Raw genomic sequence first — 25,200 nt, 5'->3', positions numbered from 1 at the left:
AGGGAAATAAAAAAATACATTTTCCGCCTCGTATCTTCAATGATAAGAATCCGGACATAATTAAATAAGTAAGTATCTAACAATTTTCTAAGTACGTAGGTAGATAAATACACTTTAAATTTTGTAATTTTTACATCTCATGTAATTTCTATTTCTTGATGTAAAATTAATACGCATTATAACGAAAGAACATAAAATTTTATAGTCCCTCCAGCATCAACTTATCCACGGCTTTATGTAAATTAAGACCCCCTTCACTCCATTAAAGTTTCATGATTTACCTCTCATCTCCTCTAAAATTGATAGCAGCAGTGTTGATAAATTATGTTCCATTTATCCTAGATTCATTTTGCATAAATATATAATTACGAATCTCCCATGCCTAATCGCATATTTAACATTAAATGAATGGGGACACTTTAGTACCACACACGCTCCTCTTGTGATAAAAAACATCAAATAATGCTAATGACTGTTATTTATGCAGAAGGTCGTCATTATAATATTTAAACAATGATTCCTCGAGTTCAGTTAGAACAATTCGAAAAATGCAAGAAGGCGATGGTCGTGGGCCATGTTAATATTAAATTATCATAAAAATAGGCAGACTTGCTATTGGTGTGTGTTAGGAACAGATTTGGGACCTCCGCAGCAATTATTACTATTATTACTATTATTAGGAAAGTTAGGCTTTAATGGCGGTGCGATTTGGAACGACCGATAAAATTGTAATAAACGTGTTGAATTATATTTTATTTACTTTTAATGGGCGATTGTTTAAAACGATAGAAATTATGGCTTTATGTCGCCAACAATTGCGTCAGGATAATTGTGGCCGGTTTCAAGGTAAAAAAATTCCCTTGTTCTCCAGCGCTTAAATTTCCAATCCTTCGTCCTGTTTCGCCCAAAACTTCATAAAGTTATCTGAATTTATGTAAGCAATAATACACACCTCTCTCCAACCATAAACTAAAATAATTTACATTAAGCACATACTAAATCTTTCCCTAAAACAAAATCCCATTCATCTCCCGAGAAACAAATGACATAAACGGTTTTATACAAATTGGACACTTGATTGGTAGGCCGTGACACAAGATAAGCCACACCTCCGTCCAATCCCCGTCCTCGTCGGCATTTTTATAAAGAGTGTTTCTCAACCCGCTGTCGTTCAATTGGTGGACATTTTAAACGAAGGGCGTGGTTTGTTAAAGAGCCTGTGTTGACTAGATTGGCAACTAGACGTTCACTTGTTACCAGATCTGTTAAAGATAGGAAGGTTTAACACGTGTCGGGTCTGATCCGCTAACGAGAAGGTTTTGTTCGAGGAAAAAAGTGACTTTTTCGTAGTTCGTAATGGCGGCTCGAGACGATCGGAAGTGATGTGTGTGCTTGCATAAAATCGGACAAGTGGTGTAAAATGCAAGATACCGAATCTCTATCACCTAAAAGTAGCACCAACCAAATGTCACCATACTTAGGGTCCAAATACGAGAGTCCTATTTCTTCCAGGACTCCAAGTCCTGTCGAACAGAAATTCATCTCTGACGACGAAATCAGCGTCGGATGTCCCAGCCCGGTCAGATCCAGGGAATCCAGCCCTGGATACGTCAACTGCAGGTGCCCGGAGACAGACCCCGACTCGGAAGAGTATTTCAAACCGCTAAAGAAACTAAAAATGGTCGAAACTGAAAGGAGGATTTCTCCGACGGTAGAAATCGAAGAACGAACAGACGGAGTCAAAAGCTTCTCCATTGTAGATATCCTCAACCATAAACCATCCAAATCGCAAAATACCAGGATCGTGAGACCGTGGGACATCGATCCTGATGTCGAAGCACAACAAAGGCTTGAAACTTTCCACAGACATCTTAAAGTGCAACAATTAGCCCTGTTAAGGCCGGAATTCGCGGCTTTTAATGCGAGCTATACGTCGGAAACAGGAAGTGATAGATCTTCAAGTGTTGCAAGCGACTGTTGTTCACCAGATATTGTGCCATCGGCAGCACAGAGGCATAGACAGCAAGGGAAGCAACCTGGGGCTACCCCTCTGGATGCGCTCTTCCAAATGACGTCGAAGACTTTTGATTCCAGCTCAGGGGAAACTAGTGCTGGTAAGTCTGATTGATTGATTGATTTTGATTGATAATAGTGTGTTAATGTGTCCATGGTAGTAATTAGCGGCAAAAGTGCAAAAAATTAATTACACGTTTTCAAACAGCGCCAGTGGCTCGATTATAATAATATTGATAATAAATACTGAAACTATATTTTGGTATTGAATTAAAAGAATAAACAATCTTCAATTTCCTACTAAAATAATTTAATTTAATTTCTTAGAATTAGATGCGTCCTTTTTTGCCATTCCTATTGTTGATTTTTGATCGTCTATAATTTTTTGCCCAACTATTGTTCTCCGATTATTTACAGGCTATTTAATTTCGCCAGTATTTTATTACGCCTTCCTCCCATTAATTTGCTTTTGTGTGCTGAAACTTTTCAATCTTTATTTTTTACCGCTTCAGTCCCCTAACACGTTATTAACGCCTGCTAAAAATTTCGCAACTACAAGCGTTTTTACAGGTATTTTGAAAATTAGTTTGCATTTAACTAATTCAGCAATGCAATTAAACAAAGTTTTTCTTTTGTACAATGAACGAACAACTCAATAACATACAAGTTAATTACAGAAACTAAGCTTGTGGTGTTCATTGTTCTGAAAAAAGACAGAAAGGCTTCGAAATTTGAAACGGGTTGGTAGGCCTGACCACTACCGAGTCACATCTTAGAATTGTGAGGATCGAGAGCGATACAGTGCTACCAACAGACTTGAGGCATTTATGTGTCAACGTAATATTGTCCCAAATTCTTGTTAGGTTTCTTCACGCTCATCTTATAACCCTGTTTGACAGTTTGAGGTTAAACATTAATTGATACGCAAACCTGTCAATGTTGAAATGCTTCTCGTGACAGAGCTACTAACATGTAAAAAAATGCAACGCCTACCAGGTACCTTTTTAATCAAACAGTTCTCTAAGATCCTAAAAAATCGGTTTAAATCAAAAATATAAATTGGACTCTGTCTACTTTTGTCTAGATGGTCAAAACAATTTAAAACTACAACGCCTTGTATAGATATATTATATAATTTAAAAGTTTGAGGCTTTCAGTTTCAGTTTCGGAAAAAATGAATGTGATAGAAACTTGAATTTTTTTTGAGATGAAATAGCTCTTTTTCCAAAGCTCTATTTATTTACGCCTCTGAAATGAAGTCATTCTCCGACGCCGCGCCGGCAAATTTCAAATAACAGTCCGGATGTCTATAATTTTTTGTTACCCACATCTTTTAATAACATCAAGTACAGACATTTCGATAAATTTTACGGTTATGTTTTGATTACAAACTGAAGTGTAACTTTCATCTATTAATATTTACGCGCATTAATAGAATTTACCACATAATTTGATCATATTCGAAAATAAATCGTTTGAAATTCGCACCGAATCTATAAATGTTTACGTTAATAAATGTAGGAAGAATAAATAATATGATGTTTATCTCTGATGCTATTTTTCAATTTGTAATATTGTTTAAACACGAGCGCTCTCTATTGTTTTCAAGATAACAATCATGATTTATTGTTTAATGGTAAAATTCGCATTTTTTATGTTTTGTAGTTCTAGTTACTCAAGCAAGAAAATCACATTTTTGTGATTTCAACAAACAATTCAATAATAATAGCGCCGTGGAGATTTATTAGAGAAACTTAAAACAGTTTAATCCCAGAGCTTGAGGGCAAATTATATAATCGATACGGTACCGATTTCCCTCTATTGAAACTTAATGGAGTCATAAATCCAATCGCCAAATCGAACTAGACCACTTTCCATCGAAAATATTGAATAGCAGCTAAACAACTTCATTTGAAAAAAGCGAGAATCTCCCGGTTCTATTATAAAAATGCCTCTGTCAGTAATAATCAGGTGTTTCAAAGCCTCAAATTAAAACTGACCGCCGTGTGAGGTCCTCTCTCCCAATCAATAGGAAGCGGCAAACTTTCTTCATAATGATCCACGGTGATAATCATCCATCATAGGGAATTGCCGTAGAGGCGGCATCTTGCACGACCGCGTAACGGTGCTAAAGAAATTTTTGGCGTATTGACCGGTTCCTAATACACACATCAAAGTTTCAAAAGCCATAATTTGCATATGTAATGCGAAATCGTTAGGCGAGAATGAAAAGCCCCACGAGCAAGGTGTCAGAAAACTTCTAAGTACTTTATAATTGGCGGGTGGAAACTTGCCGCGGAACACAACTTTTATAATAACAAGCGCTCAGAAAAATAAAAATAAACCCGCTGGGACAGGACACTCTTTCTTGTTTATTATACTTTTTTGCTTATTTTTAGCTAGAAATTCCCTTTCATATCATATTTAATTCCATTTTGAGTTTGTTGTATTATAATTCAACCAATTCAATTTAATTTAGTTCGAATTTTAATCGGTTTAGATTTAGTCCAGTTTAGTTCTTGGCTGGAATTCTGCTTTTATTTATTCAAATTCATTTTATTTAAATCAAGCACCGTTAATTAGCCAAATTTCATCAAATTTACCTGTGTCAACTTTAATAATTTATTTTCAAATAGTTACATTTAGAGCCAGATTTCTTCCACTTTAGCTTAATATGTTAAATTTTATACAATTTTAGCCGTATTCAATTTAATTTGACTTAATTTAATTCAAAATAAGCTAAGTAAACCCAAAAACGATAGCGCAATAAAATCTATAAACTCTAGAGAATCTGTTCAAGCTGGCAAATTGAGAAGATTTAAAAAAAAGTATAATTTCAAGGACCGGAATTAAAAAGATACGAAGAAGATTCCAAAGAAGAAGAAGCACAGAATTTTGATTATAAGCTCAGGAAAGAAGCTTCGATCAGAACTGTAACTGTAAATTCCTCTCGAGAATCATCGATTTTGTTTTGCACTTCAATTTAATTAAATCTAATTTCCCCAATTTTGTTTATTTTGAGACAGAGCCGCCAATACGACGCAGTCCTTCAAGAACTCCTCTAACTGAGTTACGGATCATCTTCTCATTAAACTAAAATACATTTGCTACAAGTACTAGAATCTAATTAAATTTTATGTTACGGCTAGGCTTATTATGATTTGAACCGTACGGAAACCAATTCAGCGGTTATTAGCTTTTAACCAAAGAGGAATAAATCTGTGCATCAAGACCTCTCAGTAGTTGAAAGTGGAAACTGATTGAAAAACAGAATCAAAAGTGAGGTGTTAGAAAAGGGCTCCCCAGGACGAGCCACCCTTAGTTGGAAACGTGGTAATTTCCTCTCATCAATTTCACCATTAGCCGGTCTAAATTCGTTCTGCAACTTTTAAAATGTCAGTTTGATGGGTAAATTGCCGTGGTTAGTTAATAGATCGATAATAGAATGCAGGAAAGTGGCAATTAAACTAATTAGGTAACAACAATACCCTCGTGAAAAAAAGCCGATCAGATTACCCGGCAGCATGTCAAATTAATGTCCTGCCATCACCAATGAAATCAAAGATCAATCTGAAGAATGCTTCCAAATCGTTGTCGTACAAGATTTTCGGATTACAACTGACTTAAGAATGTGATTAAGTTAAACTGGCGATATACATGACTTCGGATGAACGAAAAAAGAAAAAAAAAGGCAGAACGCGCCAGACTGTGACGTCGTGGAAGCGCGAGAGGACGAAGTTGTTTCACATTCTCGCTGGTCCTGTGACGAGACTGTGAGCGCTTGCGCGATATGTGGTGTCGGACGTTCACAGTCTCAGCGTTGGCAGGTATTTTTCGAGATCAAAGGTGCCGCCAATGCCCCGAGCGACGGTTCACACTAATTGGAGAGCTAGATGGTCAAAGAAGCCGATGGTACTGAATATTGAGCGTTTTCTGGCTAATTGAGTGACCAACAACTTTATATTATGCGGTATCACACACTCACCAGAAAGCGACGATGGCGTTTTTGTGTTCTTGGACCGAAGAGCGACAATGAGAGGTCTGTTTTCGATGCGGACGCTATTACATTGATTTAACACTCTGGAGCTAATTGGAGATGAAGGAAAAACGGAAACCACCAACGGAGACGGCGGAATTTAAATTAATATTCTACTGGATTTATTTACGTGTCCTCGGTCCTTTTTGCAATACGACAAATGCTCCAACACTTTTTGAGTGTTATTGCAGCCACAAATAAATTCTTGTCGCAATCTGATCATAAAACTTTAATACAGTGGAAAATAACTTATTTGGTCATGATGCCATAAAGCTGCTAAATGTTACGTGGATGTGATGCATATCGGTAAAGCAAAATTAAAGAATATAAAGTTTTCATCACAGAAACGCCATAAATTCATTTGAAACAAAACGAACAGAAATTGTAGTTGCGAGAAAGCGAATCAAAAATTAATTTCATTAATTTACAAGAACCAAAACGAACGAATAAATCCAAAAAAGTTAAAGCATCTAAAGAATCAAGAGTCAGAAAAGTTCCAAAAAAAGCATCTAAAAATAAAAAGAATCTAAAAAAAGAAGTAATTTCTCTGAAAAATCTAAACGGTTTAAAAAAATTTTGAAATTTTGAAAATACAAATATTTCACGAACCTGAAGACGGCAATTAATTCTAAAAAATATTTGTAAAACTTGTTGCATGTTTTCGAAAAGGTAGACTTTGCTTATTTTCCGTTATATATTAATAATAATTATTAACCAATAAAACATTCTTAATTAAAGGTTACATAACACCAAACTGGTGTCTCTAATGGAGCTTGTCCAGTTATTTCCAATCGAGCGTTAATAATTAATTATGATTATCAATGGTGATTAATTTTGTAAAATTTATTGGGTGCATGTTTGAAAATTTTAACGAACTTTTGGCCCCTAATGTTTTTCCACCCTCATAACGACACACTGATACATGCAATAATTAACAAAACAGGGGTGAAAAATCGAAAGGACGCCCCGCCAAGACAGTAAATTGGTGTTTGCGGTAAGATATTAAAGAATTTTAGCACCCATTTGTGATTTTTTTTATTATTAAATTAATTATTGGAACTGCATCTCTAAATGGTGACCATGAGTGGAAATTAGCTTCCATTCTAATTTATGGTCGTCACTAGCAACTAATAAGTAATAAATTAATGTTGAAGGCGCCTTTAAATAATAAAATAAAAACCGGCTAAAGTGACATAACATTTCCACTAATGTAATACGAAAATCCCGCAGGTGTTCCTTCATGTTTTGCCATCATTAAATCTCCATCTCCCAAATTGAATCAATTTTGAATTCAATTTCAACGAAGCCTTCAAATTGATCCATGTGTGCACTCGGTTTCACAATCTCACCGATACGGAACGCCGCGTCACAACGTACTTAGCTTAACAAGAAATCGTTGAGTTTTTCCTTTAGAATGGTCATGAGTTTTTTTCGAAAAACCGCATTTGACTATGGGAAAAATGCGAACGTGCGAGCTTATGAGAAAGTTATTTGATAGATTATATAACCGCTCGGGTGGAATGGTAGCCGGGTTGTAACCGATCACAACCACCGCGTTCTCACAATTTAAAAATAATTGCGGTTGGGTCTACGTGGAGCGCTACCGAACGCTAAAATCACGCCAACAAAAAATTACGATACGTGATGGAAGAAGTGGTACCGCGCGCTACTGACTTAAATGCGACACGTACACGTGAAAAGCCGACCTCTTCGATTCTTGTAATCGATGGATTACGCTCGGAGGAGGTTTTTTGTCAAAGCGACGGGAGCTGATGGCGAAATGGGGCGCAGAGGTTGATCGAAAAAAATTACACCAGTTTTCTGCGAAATTTTGTTCATTTTGTTCAAAATTGTAAATCAGCGAAGGAAAGTCTTGTTCTCCTTTAAAATAAAAAATCCAGAATTTGTTTTTATCGGTCCATAATATTGCAATTTGCCTCGGTTAATAAGCAAGTCCAAATTAGTAGTCACCCCAAATTCCATTACTGTGGCTTTAAAATTACCAGAGCTACAGCGTTCAACATACCTACAGTTTGGGGAATTGATACCCGATGAATAGGAACAATTTTAATAAGAAGTGGGAGAGGAGTAGTGTCAGTGGGTGGTATTACTCCCCCCAACGCATCTTAGCGACAAAGTTCTCGAAATTTATAACTCAAATTCATTGAGAAAGACAATGCCTATCATTACTCATAAAAAATAAAATTGTTGCATTTTGCATTTGAACAACCAAATCTCTGTAACAGCGAAGAATTACCAAAGGAGCAATCATGTTAACACCTCGTCTTACCAAAAATCATAAAACAATGCCACGACGCATGCATTCGCGCTGATGGGGGTAAATTATTTTTATCTTCCTCGCTCCAATAGCAATTATTGTTTTCTTTGTTGCGCTCATCTATTTGTCCATTAATCGGTCTTGGACTCACCAAAAATTCATGTTTCTTGATGTGTGTGAGAATGAAAGAATGCAAGAATCTCTTTCTCGCTCGGTGTCCCCCACTTTCTATTAAATTTAATTCCATGCATCGGGTGCCAATTCCCCAAACTGTATGTATTTTTGTCGAAGTTTTTGGCTCAACCTCAAATTAAAATATTTCAAATTTTGTCTCTTCCGATCTATAATTTTACAATTTTAGCCGGTTAATATGCAAGCCTAAATTAGTGACCTCCCCAAATTTTATTACGGTGGCGTCAAAATTACTAGAAGTACAGGCGCTTAACATATTTTTGAAAAAGTTTTTAATTCATCCTCAAAACAAACGGATTTAAATTTTTTCTTTTCTATTCTAAGATTCTGAAATTTGACCACGCTAATAATCATGTCTAAATTAATAACCTCTCCAAATTTCATTCCTGTGACGTTAAAATTACTAGAGTTACAAATTAATTTTTTATTGATAACTTTCCGTTCAGCTTTAAAATAAACATTTCTAAAATTTATTTTGTTTGACTTAGAATTTTGCAATTTGAAACAGTTAATAAGCAACTACAAATAACTAATATCGTCAAAGTTAAATGCAGTGACCTTTAAATTACCAGACTTACAGCCCTATACCATTTTTTTCAGGAGTTTTTAATTCAACTTCAAAATAAAAAAAAAACAAGCTTTGTCTCTTCCAGTCTATAATTCTGCAATTTAACACGTTTAATAAGCAAGTTCAAATTAGTAACCACCAAAAATTTCATTGCTGTGGCGTTAAAATTACTGGAGTTACAAATTTAAAAAAAAAATGAAAACTATTGATTCAGCTTCAAAAATAAAAATTCCAAAATGTATCCTGTTTCACTTACAATTTCGCAATTTGACACAGTCAAGAAAGCCAGTCCAAATAACTAAGCTCCCGAAATTTCATTGCAGTGGCGTAAAAATTACTACAATTACAACGCTTAAAATGTTTTTGTAATAATTTTTAGAAAATAAAAAAAATTAAAATTTGTCTTTACCAGTCTATAATATTACAATTTACCACGGTTAATAAACAAACCTAAATTAGTAACTTCCCCAAATTTCATTGCTTTGGTGTCAAAATTGCCAGAACCACAGCGCTTAACATATTTTTGGAAAAGTTTTTGGTTTATCCTCAAAATAAAAAAATGTCGAAATTTGTCTCTTCCAGTGTATAATTTAACAATTCAGCACGGTTAATAAGCAAGCTTAAATAAGTAATCTCCCCAAATTTCATTGTTGTGGCGTCAAAATTACCAGAGTTACAGCACTTAACATATGTTTACAGAAGTTTTTGGCTCATCTTCAAAATATAAAAAAATGTCTCTTTTGTTCTATAATTTTGAAATTTTTTATAACAATCGCTAAATTAGTAATCTTCCCAAAATATGATTGCTGAGACGTTAATATTACCAGAGTTAATTTTAATAATTTATTTTGAAACTTTTGGTTCAGCTTAAAAATAAAAATTCTAAAATTTATTCTGTTTGACTTACAATTTTGCAATTTGACAGAGTTAATAACCAACTCCGAATAACTAACCTCGGGAAATTTGATTGCTATGACGTTGAAATTACCACAGTTACAGCTCTTAACATTTTTTTAGAAGTTTTGGCTCATCTTCAAAATAAAAATTTCCAAGCTTTGTTTTTTTCAGTCTATAATTTTGCAATTTAACATGGTTAATAAGCAGGTCCGAATTAGTAACCTTCATAAATTTTATTGCTGTGGCGTTAAAATTACAAGAGTTTTACAACCTTTGATAAAATTTCATCGAAGTTTTTGGTTCATCCTCAGAAAAAAATAATGTTTTTATTACCTTTAGCCAAAATGATTTGTTCACTAATACTGTTGTCATTTGTATCTTAACATCTGTCGATGAGTGTGTGCATTGACCTTTTTGTTCCTTTCTAATATGCCTGCAAGTTTTTCACGTTTATTTTTATCTTTCTCTTTGCGAATTCTGTTTCCCACATGCATATTTAGGTTTCCTCGAATCTCTTTCTCTGGTAACATAATATATCTTCAGGTCGTCTACGAACGCTCACTTTAACAATCCAATTGTTACTTACATTTGCAATTTCCTTTATAAAGTTATCCACAATTACTCCAATATAAACAGTCGCTTATTCCTTTGTCGGTTTAAAAATTGATTAAAATAGTCAAACCTGGCTCCTTGCCGAAATATTTGTTTGGTGTCGTTTTGCACATTTATGACGTTTTAATGAGGAAGCCATTAACAATATAACCAGATCACAAGAGCCGCCTAATTTAGAGGCCGTTCCATGGTTGTACTGTTATGGAAACAAATTTAATACACCACGGGTTTCGAATAGCAATCGGTAGGGTAAAGAGATCCGAAACTGCTGACTTTCATTGTTGCTTCAAAACCACAAGAATGAAAGAAACGCAGTGCGCTCGATATTACTCACAGAATTTTTAATTTCGGTCTGTGCTTGCAAGTATGAAAATAATATTAATAAATTACGTTATGTGCTCAGGAAGGTGGCAATTCCCGCCTCCGACTTCTTAGAAATTAAAATAAATCACAAAAGTTCCGCGGTAATGTCGGTGAAGACCTTCGCCGCCGCTGTCTGCTACCTTTAATTATATGGGGCAAAGCCACAGCAAAATCACTAACGATGATGGTGCAATGGGATAAAACCAGTAAATTATAAGCGAATTATCTTCAGTGCATGCGAGATCTATGTACATGCAATCATTATCACTTTCAAATTTCATCGGTTTTGTCTCACGGATCTACCCTCAGAAATTTTATAGGCCATTAAAGAAGACGAAGTCCATTTATAATCTTTTTCTTTTTAATGAGCGATGATTTCCGACGTCCCTAATCCGATTTCCACAATACAAAACGTGGTGAATCGGATAATTAGCTTGAAATCGAATGGTTTGACGTAACACCGCTCGTTACGAAATCCCACATTTTTGTTGAAAATTCGTGCTTGCAGGTCTTGTTATGAATGCGAATTTCAATTTCGTATGACCGCCACCAATGACAATGTGATTACTAAACACGAACACAGCGAAATTGTACTAAATCACGCCTTTAATTGACTGATATATTATTAGTTTTTGTGATGTATCGATCACTGAAAGACCGCTGAAAACTTGCCCCACGTCTTGTAGGACGTGAGCTCCCTGAAACCGGGACACATGCCGGGAACACGCAACAGATCCGCGATAACGTCCGATATTCCTGCGCACGACCCTTAATTATTTTCGATGTAAATGGGGCTTAATTAGGTAATGATTTTCTGGAGGTAGGCGAGTGTAGAGGAGGCGTGTGGGAGCCGGGAGTAATTATGGAGAATAGAACCGTAAATTCCGCAGTTTGAACGAATCCGGGGAGATTTTCCAGAGATTAAAAGTTTCGAATAGGTAAAGTGATACTTAAATGGTTGAAGTTGATACCAAAGGAGGATTAGCATTTCTATTGTTCTGAAAGCTGTAAAAAAATCGACAGAATCTGTTCCATTTCGTGGTAAATCTCCTCCACATGTTAAGCGCCACCCAGCCTATCGGAAGAGATTAATTTTATTCCTATGCAAATGTCACATTTGTTTTGTTTAGGGAATTTGGGCAGTTCGAATAACACGCATTCTGACACTTCCACCGACTGCAGCTCATTTTTCTTTCAGCACTGGCATTTACCGCCATTAAAATACATCTGTTGGCAATTCAAACAATTCGCAGGCAACAACGCACAATTTAAAATCTTTATAATGCGATTAATTATGCTCAAATCATAACAATTTACCATTTCATGGTGGGCTGGTGAACTCCCATGGAATTTTAATAGAAAATATCTCATCCCGAAATAGACCTCACACTAAATCTAGTTAATTTCAAAGCGTCCAATTCATAATTTACCGTTTTAACGCCGTTTAATAAACTGACAAAAATGTTTAGTCGACATCTGCATCTCCGATGATGTGACGAAGGAAATATCTGTCTGTGGCGTTTAGGATGCGATTACTTCTCGTTTTCGGTTTGTAAGCGACTAATTTTACTCGGTAATTAGTGCCAAGGCGCACAAACATGTGGACTATGATGAGTTAATACTTCTGAGTTTAGATGCACTTATTACGAGCGTTTATGGAATTTGCTGTTGACAGCGCTTCATTATGGACGTGTCGTCGAAATGCTACTTGTGGCTTCTTCCGCATTGCCCACTTGAGAATTACTAAGTTTAAACCCTGTAATGGGAAGGCGATGAAAAATGAACGGCTCGGGGGCGCAGTTAAATACGGAAAAACGAAAAAGTCTCATATTTCCATTTCAAAATTGACCGCATTTTAACCATTTTTCTTACAATATTACATAATTTGATAAATTTCACTTCAAAATCGCAAAGTCTATAAATTCTAATTAAGAAAACTGTCAAAACCGAGTGAAGCTTACCTTACAGAAATGTTTGAAGTACCAACCAGCTCTTCAAGGTTCAGAACTCGAGCGCAAACAAATATCTTTTCGGCCACAGAAAATCCGTCACGAATATCACAATAATTTATTCCCCGACGAAAGATGGGAATTAACTAAACGTTCTGTTAGTATTTATGTAAACTTTCAAAACAAAGCGCAAAAAACTTATCAGAATGTAAGTTTTTGTGGCAAAAAATGGTAATACAAATTTCCTTATCTCAACCAATTAAAGAGGTATGATTATTGTATACAAAATGTGAATCTGTCATGGTCATGGGCGATGTTTTTTTAATGGTCGAGAAATGAGTTTTAATGTTCCAACTATGAAATTTGGGGCGATTGCTATTTTTTATGTGTTCATTGAATGTTTCAAATCCCAAACATTTAGAGCAACAGACATAATTTTTAGAAATTGCCATTTTCAAGATGAGCTAAAAATTTCCAACATTTGATATTCAAGTATGTAATTTTAATAATATCCATGTTAGAACAAAATTTAGAGAGATTACAATTTTTGGCGAGTTCATTGGCTGCTTCAAATTCCAAAAATTTAGAGCAATACACATAATTTTTAGAAATTTTCAATTTCAAGACGAACAAAAAATTTTCAACATCTGATATTCAAGTCGGTAACATAGACAGTTTTTATGTTAAAACAATAAAATTGGGAGAGATTGCTATTTTTGATGTGTTCATTGACTGTTCCAAATATCAAAAATTTTGAACAACAGACATAATTTTTAGAAATTTTTGTTTTCAAGGCGAGCTAAAAATTTTCAGCATTTTATATTCAAATGTGTAATTTTATTAGTTGTGATATACAACAATGAAATTAATTAAAAGAGATATCCATTTTATACTTGTTCATTAACTGTTCCAAATCCCAACAATTTAGAGCAATTGACGAAATTTTTTATAAATTTTTCATATTCAAGACAAGCTAAAAATTTCCAATACAATCAATCATATTATTATGTAATTTTAACAGTTTTGATGTTTGAACAATGAGATTTAGAGAGATTATTATTTCTGATGTGTTCATTGACTGCCTCCAATTACAAAAATTTAGAGCAACAAGCATAATTTTTAGAAAATTTTCAAAACAACATAAAAATGTCCAACATTCGTAGTTGTAATTTTGAAATTGAAGTTATAAAATTTAGAGATATTAGGCACTATTTCTGACCTGTTCATTGACTAAATTCTAAATCCCAATAATTTTGAATAACAAACACAATTTTTAGAAATTTTAATTTTCAAGAGGAACTCAAAAGTGCCGAAATTTTAATTTCAAGCTTGTAATTTTAGTAGTTTTGATGGTAAAAGAGTGAAATTTAAAGAAATTACTAATTTTGACTTGTTAATTGACTGCTCCAAATCCCAAAAATTTAGAGTAATAGACACAATTTTTAGAAATTTTCATTTTCAGAACGAACTAAAAATTTTCAGCGTTTCATATTCAAATGTGTAATTTTAATATTTTTAATTTTAGAATAATGAAATTAATCAGGAGAAGATACTATTTTAAAGTAATTCATTAACTGTTCTGAATCACAAAAATTTAGAGCAATAGACGCAAGTTTTATAAAATCTTGACATTCGAGACGAACTATAAATTTCCAATACAATATTTTTATTTTATTTTTTTAATTTTGGCAGTTTTGATGCTAAACCAATAATATTTAGAGAGATTATTAATTTTGACGTGTTTATTAATTGTTCCGAGACCCAAAAATTAAGAGCAATAAACCCAACTTTTAGAAATTTTCATTTTCAAACCATTAAAAAATTCCAATAAAATAACTCCTCAAAATTAAAACTTTTAGACTTTTTACTCATTTTATCATGATTTAGCCATGTAAGTTCGTGTCTAAAACCTAGACAAAATATCTGCTTCCTCATTTTCACGAGCACACAACAATCCAATAAAAGTTTGTCCAAAAAGCGCTTCCGCAGTTCAGAACATTTTATGCTTTTTTCCTAATTACGAAGTGCACAACAAATCTGATCAATCAGACACGCAAATTTCCAACAAAAATCATAACAAGATTGTGGTTTTGTCAGCTACCGGAAATAAGCAGCAATCTGCATTTCTTGTGGAAGCATAATTCAGCTGTCGTCGAAATTAACAAGAATCTCGTTACATAATCACATAAAAATCTAAATATACGACATTCGTTGACTGAGCTTAATTCCCATAATTTGTAAAACTCGTTTTATAAATTAGGATGACAGCCTGAGATAAATGTAAGTTGGCAGGCAAAATCTCTGATAAATCCAATTATTATTTTTGTTTGGTTTACCACAAAAAGCCGGCGATTTTCTTTACCCTTCGGCAATTAATTAATTATTTAATAAACTTAACGATCCCAATTTCCTGGGTGATGGGTACAAAAACAGCGCCTATTTTGTATGAAGTAAACTGACGTGGCGTTTTCTTGCGCTAATTATCTCTGTTAATTAATATCGACCAACGAAAATAAACGCGTGATTAATTATATCCACTGTTCGCTTGAGGAGGAGATTCTAAAGTTTCTGATCCGAAGCGCATATTTTATCTACGATGAGAGTATTTTGACAGTTTGAAATGTCAAACGCGTTTAGGGGACGGACAGACACACTTGAGATCCATTCGGTTTGGCATGTTTTCATGCTGTCGCTATTTGTCAAAGGAATTTATCGCTACCATCAGACCAAATTATTTTTAGGAGACGCACGCACCAAACTTCATTTTTATCACATTTTTCGGCCATTTTTTGAGGTCTTCATATACTCAGACTTTTAGTTTAGCTGTTTATCTGAGATTCAAAACCCAAAAGTTTCAGAAGAAGTTAGGCCTGAGATTTTTCAGATTGATAAAAATTTCTCAAGATCTCAGGTAGGGTAGCTCAATGTTTTAACATCTGTTGCTCTAACGACATCCAGCGCCGTATTTTTTCACTCTTTGTCGTCAATTAACTGCAAGTCCATTTAATTTAGACAAACAGCACCGATCACCGACGCAATAAAACGTATTCTCAAACAAACAAATAACACCTAATCCAGATTAAAGGAGTTGTCAACGTAATAGTGACATATTGGCCATAGGGAGCACCGCAGCCGGATAAATCACTCGACATGGCGACATATTAGTTGCTCGAGGGCGCCCGACCCTCCCAGAAACGGAAAACAACCACAGATTAAGTTACCAATTTAGCACTATGATCATCCGATCTTCGGCTCCAACTTAGTAAATACGATACAATTAGTAAATGATACTAACTAGTGCTTAACTATGTCTGTTAAATATCAAATTGCAATTAGAAGAAATGGGCCTCCTTGTTGCCGCATCGACGATAGTGTGTAACGAGACTTATCTAATAATAGCGAGGGAAAATTATAACACACGAGTGATTTATTTCTTAATGTAAGTTTCGTTACTGAAGAAAATTGTTTTCAGTGGTACCGCTCGGTTATTATGATAATTTATTGGGTTGCTAAAGAGGTTTTGCGCAATTTGGCCGGATCAAAGGGCAGTTGGAAGACAATTACTGTTTGAGTAATAAATGAGGCGAGCCAGGCGAAGAAATTAAAACTTGTCATAGCACGAGAACGTGGAATTTAATCAATAATGGTCGTGCGCGGAACTTATAACAGTATAAAGGCAATAATAAGCATAATTATTACACTCACAGCGACAATTACTTACTTACGAGCATCATTTCGATTCCACAAAAATAAAATGGAAATTTTAAGTTAACGCTTTCCTGAACTTCTCGTATAAGAAAATCTGTTGCGCTGTAAATCATAAAAAGCTGGACAAGCCACGGAATTACCATCGATGCACACGATAGAACACAGAAATCTTAATAGTTGTCTATAAAAAATTAATTAATTATAGCAATTTGTTGCGGCTTCTTTTCCAAACTCCCATTTCTAAGACAATATTAATAAATACACCACGTATGGAAGGTGGAACGTATCTCCGCCTCAGATTTCCTAGAAACTGAAATAAATCAAAAAACTATTGTTGGTCGAAGGCCAATCATGTAAATTATGATTAGAACGTGCTCTGTGGAATTACATTTATGAATTCATTGATTTTCGTTGAAACGAAAATGTACCAAACGCAAAACTGTAGCTTCCAGCCCTCGCATTCCATCGTACCCACAGCTACAGGGTGTAATAAAAGTCCGCCATCATCCAGGGAATTAATAGCCCACCTCATCACGTAAATCTAATTCCCATTTAAGATAAAAATTTAGAAAGTTGCCGCCGTAAACTTACTACAGAGGGCAATTAGACAACGCACAAGCAAAGACAATGCTACCAAGCAATAAATCGCCAATAAAACTGTCCGATTTTTTAGTGGTGCTATAAAATCTCGGACGCCATAATACCACTTTGCTGACGGCTTCAGTATTTCACTCGGTAGCCTTAGGCCGCCGACAGGAACATCTAAAGTGTTTCTAATGTCAATTAATTGAGGGACTAACCCTTGTTCTGGAGGTTTTATTAGGGGGCTGCTCTCGGCTATCTGATGCTGGGATATTAAAAACGCATCATGGTTTGGTAAAATATCACATTGCCTCTTGCCAACATCACATATTTTACCACGGATCTAGATTCTAAAGTTTGTTGCAATGACGAATTCCTGTCTCTAGCATTGCACATCTATTCAAAATTAAAATGCTGGTTCTAGTTTTACATTCAAAAGTTCTATTTTTGAAGTAAATCTATATTTTGCTGCACATTTATTCTGAAGTTTCAAGAGCACCATTTCTCCGGGTCTACGACAAAAAATATCAAAATGCGCCGTTTTCCAAAAAAAAAAATTGACTCACCGATCAAAAAAATTGAATTTAGTTCTTTAATCTTTGCCTTATGGCCAAGGTTTGTTTTTGCACTAAAAAGATTCGCTAAAAATGAACGCGAAAAGATCTTCTGAAAACGTAATTTAGTCAAAATCTCGTTTATTTGTGAAGCAAACTTAAGTAATTTGTACTTATTTAACGCAAAATTTTATGCAGAATTCAGATCTGTGCTAATTTTTCACGTACGTCAACAAATAATAGAATTAGAAGCGATGGTGGTTTTGGGTTGTCGCCAGAGAGCAAGAATTTTGAAGCTCCGGAATATTTAGTCTTATCTCCGGAACTACGACAGATAGAAAGATGCGGTTTGCACTATTGATTTTCTCGCCTTATTTTGCTAAAAATCCGGTCCTACATATTCCAAGTCCCAAAATTCGTTGTTTCCAATTTTTGAGGTGGATCTATATTAGTAAATATTTTCTCCTGAATTTTTGAAAGCTAATCATCCCCAGAACTGCGGCAGATGGAGTTTTTAAATGTTTCGGATGCGAATCAATAAGTGGCAAATTTTAAAACACACCACAGTTGTGTGCTGCAAAAAGTCATATCTACCTTATAAGAAGATCATTAAAGTACTTTTAGTGAGGTAATAAAATAAATAATAGCTATTATCTGGCGGATAAAAATTGAAACAATAACTTTACCGTTGATGGCAATCAGGAAATAATTACCCAGATATTTTGAATATTTTAAGGCATGCAGAGTCTATTTGTACAAAGTTTGATTTTTACGACAATTGTCAACCCCAGTCGAGCTTGACGCAGGTGCACCAAGCAGACAATCGTTGACATTTCCATGGCACCATCTAATTACAATATCGATTTTTTCCAAGCTCATTACGTCTTTAACCATGTACGAAATTGGTCTGGGCACAACTGATCCGGATCCATTGTTTCCCAAGTCGCTAAACAAACCAGGACCAACATGGCTACCACATTAAGGGCCTGGTTTATGTTGAACTTCCGACTTATCTTCTGAACGTAGTTGGCTCTGTTTCACCTAAGCACACTAGATTATAGTTGTTGATAAGCACGACTACGCCCAGGCACATCAAGGAGGCCGCGACATCTGCCTAATTATGGCGATTTTTTTTGGCCAATCACAAGCAGACATGTTAACATGTCTTTGTCTTTGTGGTCCTTATGGGTGGAACTAATCAAAGAAAACTAAATGAAGAGTGAGATCAGAGAGCTCATTTCCTGTTGTGGAGTGGGCTTTGTCTGAATTGTTTGGGCACATGTCAGGCCACCGAATGCCGAAGGATTAGAGTTGGTAGCGAGGTCTTGGCGGTCACTGGAATTAAATAGAAGTGTGAAATCAAGTCTCATTCAAAGAGATTTTCGGTGCGTGATTGATGGTTATCTGCTTATCGGCTCAAGAACGGACTGGCAAGTTCAATTTTTTGATTTTGCTTATCGCTTGTAGACCTCAAAAACAGAAATTTAATTGAAAAGGGTCTACAGGAAATATTAATTTAATAAATTACACAAGCTAGCTCTATAATTGAATAGTTACAAAACGCCGCGCATATCCCAGCACCTGCCTTCCAAAAATATCAACAACAATTATAATAACTCACATGTCTCATCGACCAATAATAATACGATTCAAACCGGTGGTGGCAATTACACGAAACCCCTGAAATTACTAAAGCCATCATCTCTGCACAATCGAAACGAAACTTTTGTGGGGTGTGATGTCATAATTAATAAACGAAAACTGCGGTATACAAATTACATCCGTCGCTGTCGGTGTGCGGTCGACATGATGGAAAAAATAATAGATTAAACATCATTTGTTAAATAATAGAATTATTACATCAACTGGTTCGGTGGTAGCGTGAGAAGTTATTATTACAAATAACCGAAAACCGTTTTGCTTTATTGTTCCATTGAATGAATCCATAAACTGCTCAGAGGTATGTTGCGGTTTTGTGCCAGTGTTGGAAAATTGCTTAATTGGAGCAAGTACGTGGTAATGACAGGTGGTTTGAACAGATTGGCGGAGCTTTTGAACGCGGAGGAAAAAAAACATGGATTTTTTCGAGGTTTCAAATTGAACGTGAACGCGATGAAACTATAGACAGCAGATTTATTTAAACATTCTTTTCAAAACTCTGGAATTAGATTTAGTCCACGTGAGTTAGCATTAATTTACAACGAGAAAAAAAAAGAAAAAAAAATTGGGAATACGTTCGTTTGATCATCTAGACGTTATTTTTCCTGCACCGAAAACTCCAGGAGAAATTCTCAATTAATTGCATAAAAGCAATCCCTAAATATTAGAAGTAATTTTCTAATATCTTTCCTAGAACCATTAACGCTGTGACTTTTGATCCAATCACTTTGTAACTTTGCAGTGAAATAATTTATGCCGGCTCATTTATTTCAATTACGTGACTGTTGGTACCCATGAGTGAACTTAAGGTGACGCTGTCAATTAACCCACCATTTACACAACACGGCAATAGCTATGTCAAAAAATTTCCCTTGTCCAACCGAGCCATAAATTAATTAATAAAGAGAAATAGAAATAGTAGCTGGAAAGGTGCGGCTTCGTTTTCTTTTAAATCTCACCCAACCGATGCAATAAATTATCAATTGACATGAAAATCACGCCCCCGCTCTTCCACCCCCGATCCACTTACGCCCCCGCAATCCTCTTGTACGAATAAAACGGCGATGCCTTTAATGAATAAGGGATGTCCCTGCCCTGTTTTGTCTCCTTTACGAACACAAACCGTAACTTGATGCCCTTTGCCCCGCGCCCGGAGGATTTATGACGTCAGTGAGTTTTCTCGCACCCGTGCCTGGGCGGAATGCTCATTTTCTCATCAGAAGTAAATCGGGTGGAAAATAGCCGAGCGGGTGCGACCGTATTTATTACGACACTGTCAACCCCGCAGAGTTATTGTTAGCGTTAGCGCTCCAGCGCCCTCTCCCTTTAGGGCTCTTTGTCTGCTGGTTCCGGGTGCCCGGAATTATCACCGGACTGGACAAACAATTCAGACGGATTGCGATACAACTATTTTAATTGTTGGAGAGGAAAAGATACTCACAGACTGACGGGTTTTTCGTACAATGAACGCAACAATTAAAAATGCCTAATTAAATTCATTGACAATTTTATTTATTGATTGCTTTAATTTGAAGTTTACTGGTAGTCTTGCTTGTTTGAGTTTGAGGTTGAACCCTGTTATAATTGACATGCAAACAAAGACAGTAGTCGCGGTCTAATTTTCCCTAAATTTCACATTAATTTTTATGGTCCGTTTTATGACATACATTGGACAAAAATCCGTCAATCCACTTGTTTATTTTACAGCTTTTTTTAAACACGAAAAGTGTTTTAACGTGGGCGCCGCACCCTCTTTTATTAGTAGGTACCAACTACCAAAACCTCTTCCGGAACGCGTTGATTCAAATCATAAAAGCACAGCTATTGACTTAGCGTCCAATTTAAATATTCCTACTCATTTATGACATAATGTTGTTTAGGCGGTTTCATTAGTCTCTTTTTTTGTGTCTCGAGTGCATTTGTCAGAAGTTCCGCAGCACCCCACCCGTCAAAGTCTAAGATTAAATTTAATAGACTGGGAAGCGGTGAAACGATGTTATTTTTAACGAGCTCTGTCGCTTTGATTTAATGTATTAAATCGGAGTTAACAGTTGACAGAAGTATTTAAAATAACATACATTTCTGCTTCTCGTCTTGATACTTTTATTGCTCCGTTTTCTGACAGGTTTGTTGCTCTAATATTATCGAAGGAAAAAAATGCGAGTCAAAAGCACCGACGCGCAATTACGCATATTAAAATGCATAAATCATAAGCGCTGGCTTAACAAACGAAAACATAATAATCACAAGATTTTATTAGTAATAAAAGGCCCCAATAAAGAACCGCGTCTAACATTATCCAGTACATTAGCACTAGTTTATTGGATGCATTCCTGACGTCCACCCCTACTATGCCATTAATACGTATTAAGTCAACATATTGTCACCCTTAACTCGGGTCTTTAGATCCAAGCACGAGTCATTTTTCCAACAAAATTGAGGGTTTCATTAATTTAAATTACAAATACCGAAATTGTGAAAACCTCCCAATTTGATCGATAAATTAGAAAGACCATGAAATGCTTGAGGCGAAAATTTCAAGCTTATTAAACTACAACACGGTTTAAATTAACTATCGGATGAGATGAAACGGAATATTTATATCCTCTGTGCTAATAATAGACGATACAAGGATGTCAATAATAATTCTTTCAAATATTGCGATGAGAAACAATTTAATTAAGAAAATTTATTGACTAGGAGTGAAAGTTGCGCTTTGTTAAGTGTTTCCTGCTAACTACGCATGCAATTTCATTGTTGCTAAATTCGTATTTTGTGCTACGACAAATTGTTGAAGTTTAAAATCGATAGGCCGAACCGATTTCCGAAAAATACACAAATTTGGCGATTCACAGTGGTGTACAAAAAATGGCAATTTGTTCAACAAACTTCTTGATGTCATTAGGTCCAAAAATTTCTGTATTGTCCAAATTTTCTTGTTCTTTGAATCTCTTCTTTCTTTCTTCTAAACTCCTTTATTTTCAGGTCTTTTCTATTCTTTTTATCAGTTAAATCCTGAGAAGTCGACAATATTCTACAACACGTCTTCTAGATTATCAAAATATTCTTATCTTAGGTACAATAATTCTTCAGTTCTCTCTATATCCCACATTTCTTTGAATGTTTTTTCTGTTTTTGACACGAAAGATTATAAAAGAAATTAAAAAATTCTCCAAAAATAACTCATTTAAAACAAAGAGCCGCGGAATAACGGGTCGAAAATTTAAGTGAAGACCTCTGACTTCCACGTAAAATTTTCTCCACGAACATAAGCCGAGTGAAATTTATCTGGTCGTTACTTTCAGGGAATTCGCCGACCATACATCTAAATCACCAATTGCCGATGTCGAGCTTTTGTACTCGAAATCCATTTTGTTTTGCGCGTATACAACAAAAATCCACTTTCACACTTGAATTGTTTTATTATGAGAACATTTACGAGGTCATTTTCTGAAACGTGGGGAATTTATTTCCGACTTGTCGACAATTCGATTTGAAAAGATTGGTAAAAATGTGTAAACGCGTCTTAAGTATGTATCAGATTACAAGCATCTCGTTAGCAGCCTCCGGAATGTAATCTGGAGAAAAAAAATCGAGTTACTTGTTCGGCTTTCGTGATGGGTGTATAATACCAGGAAAAATCCTTGAACCCGTCGGTCCGTGTGAATCCGTCTCTGATCGACATAATTAGAGGTGTAAAAACGTCCAAGGCATCAGCACCATTTAGACAAATGGTTGAAGAGTTCGGAAACCATCCGAAGAATTCCCAAAAAATTCAATATTAAGTACAAGATTACAGTTTAAAACATTAAGTCATAGTCACACTGCTGTAGGTGAAACCGAGTCGAACCTCCAGCAGTCCATTGCGAGTATCTGACGGTGTTGAACCCTTTAATCAAGATGAAGACCGCGATGGTCCAATGTCGGCATGGGCCCTCAAAGGCCCCGTATTAGTCACACCTGCCAGTTACTACCAGCTAGCCAACAGACCCCGGTCAGCCAAACAGAATGATTTGGCGATATCATTAATAATAATAATACTCCTGCTCCAACCACTTGTCTTTATTCATTTGCATTATTACATCGGGCAAAGAGCGCTCTTTGTAAATTATTGCCCACACACATCACTTTACATATACAGGGTGGTCAATCAATTTTCTAACCTCCTCTTTTTTTTACAGATGGCCAGAACCACCTCAACCTCTTCAACTCGCGGCAGCAGCCGAAAAAGAAGCGGAAATCGCGAACGGCTTTCACCAACCACCAGATTTTCGAGTTGGAAAAAAGGTTTCTTTACCAAAAATACCTCAGCCCCGCCGACAGAGACGAGATTGCCTCAAGTTTGGGTTTGACCAACGCGCAAGTGATCACCTGGTTCCAAAATCGCCGAGCAAAGCTCAAACGTGATATGGAAGAGTTAAAAAAGGACGTTGAAAGTGCGAAGCTCCTCACCGCGCATAAAAGTTTTCTCGAAAACGTGCAAGATTTGGGGATTTTAAAAAAGAAAGCTATCATCTCCGAAGACGACTGTCCGAAGAATTTGGTGGTAACGTCGGAGAAGTAGTGAAACCGGGCGAAAGTGTACATAATGTAAATAGATCTGATTGTGTTTGTAAAAGTTGTAAAATATCCTGGTAATATGTAATTAGGTAATTTATTGATTTCGTCTTTTCGACGGGTATTTGCAATATTTTAATATACATAATACATACTGTGTATTATAGAGAGCTTTAGTACTTATTCCGATTGTCCTAGCGTCGATGTGGATGAAAATAAAGTTATTTGAAACGTCAAAAGCCTTTTTTTCAAAACCCACAAAGACTTTGAGATTGATGGTACAGTAGTTCTCCATTAGCCTTCTTGATATTTATTGTTATAGCTTGTACGATTTTAATTTCAGTTTCCATTTCACGTTTCTACTTACGCATACATCAGCTGTCATTTCCGGCTGTCGTTGCTGATTATCTTTGCAATTGCCTCTAAAGCAAATTGACGGCGGCGGAAAAAATCGAAATACGGCTAGAAAGATGCAGGTCAGGTTCTGATGATAATTACAAGACACGTGCTGGAATATTTCCGAATCTTGCCATTATTATTCTAGGAAGAAACAAATGGAGATATTAATGCTAGCAAGTAGCGGTTCTCAATTTTCTAAATTCTTCAGAATGGTATTAACTTATTAACTCACTAATTACTACACTCGTAAGAAAACAAGCTCTTACTGTTTCGAGTGTAATTCTGTAAAGAGCGGGAATAAGGAAATTGCGGTGAGTTAGATCGTAAAGCAGTAAACTTGTTTTAATTTCTATCAATTTTCTCTGGATTATTTTATAATTTTTCCTAATTCTATATTTGGCAGATTTCACAAATATCAGAGAAATTGTTTAGGCTTTTCCGATTATCTAAGTTTATCAAAAGTTCTGGATTTTTACGTGTTTTCACTTTCTTTGACTTTTTAGATTCTAAATCACTTCTTTAAATCATTTTCTTTCTGTAGATTTTTTCGTTTTTCTGTAAATTCTTTCGATTTTCTATATCTTCTGCATTCTGTTTTTAGAATTCAAATGCTTCGGATTCCGTAGATTCCTTGGATTTTCAGTTTTTTTTGGTAAACCTAATTGTAATACGAAAGAAACAGAAATAGCAAAAAGAGAACATTGAGACCTACGCATTACAAAAGTGCATGAAAGAACAAATGAAAACAAATAATACTGTCACGTTGGCCGAAAAATCAAAAGTCTCGCTTGTAACAATAACAATTTTATTGTGCACTATGAACACTCTCGTAC

At 35.5% G+C, this 25,200-nt stretch overlaps 1 protein-coding gene across 1 annotated transcript; it reads left to right on the top strand.

Moving 5' to 3' along the window:
• Nucleotides 1-1,242: 1,242 nt before the first annotated feature.
• LOC148168489 (uncharacterized) lies at nt 1,243-24,207 on the top strand. The gene is made up of 2 exons (XM_088045288.1): nt 1,243-2,114; nt 23,593-24,207. The coding sequence occupies exons 1-2, from the start codon at nt 1,421-1,423 to the stop codon at nt 23,973-23,975; spliced, it is 1,077 nt and encodes a 358-aa protein (XP_087901414.1). The 5' UTR covers nt 1,243-1,420; the 3' UTR covers nt 23,976-24,207.
• Nucleotides 24,208-25,200: the final 993 nt, after the last annotated feature.

The sequence above is a fragment of the Gnatocerus cornutus genome, chromosome 9 (genome assembly GCF_029298725.1).
Source record: "Gnatocerus cornutus isolate USDA-ARS CGAHR chromosome 9, icGnaCorn1.1, whole genome shotgun sequence".
In the NCBI taxonomy this organism is placed as follows: domain Eukaryota; kingdom Metazoa; phylum Arthropoda; class Insecta; order Coleoptera; family Tenebrionidae; genus Gnatocerus; species Gnatocerus cornutus.
The sequence above is the reverse complement of the archived record's forward strand: the minus strand, read 5'-3'. Positions and strand labels throughout refer to the sequence as shown.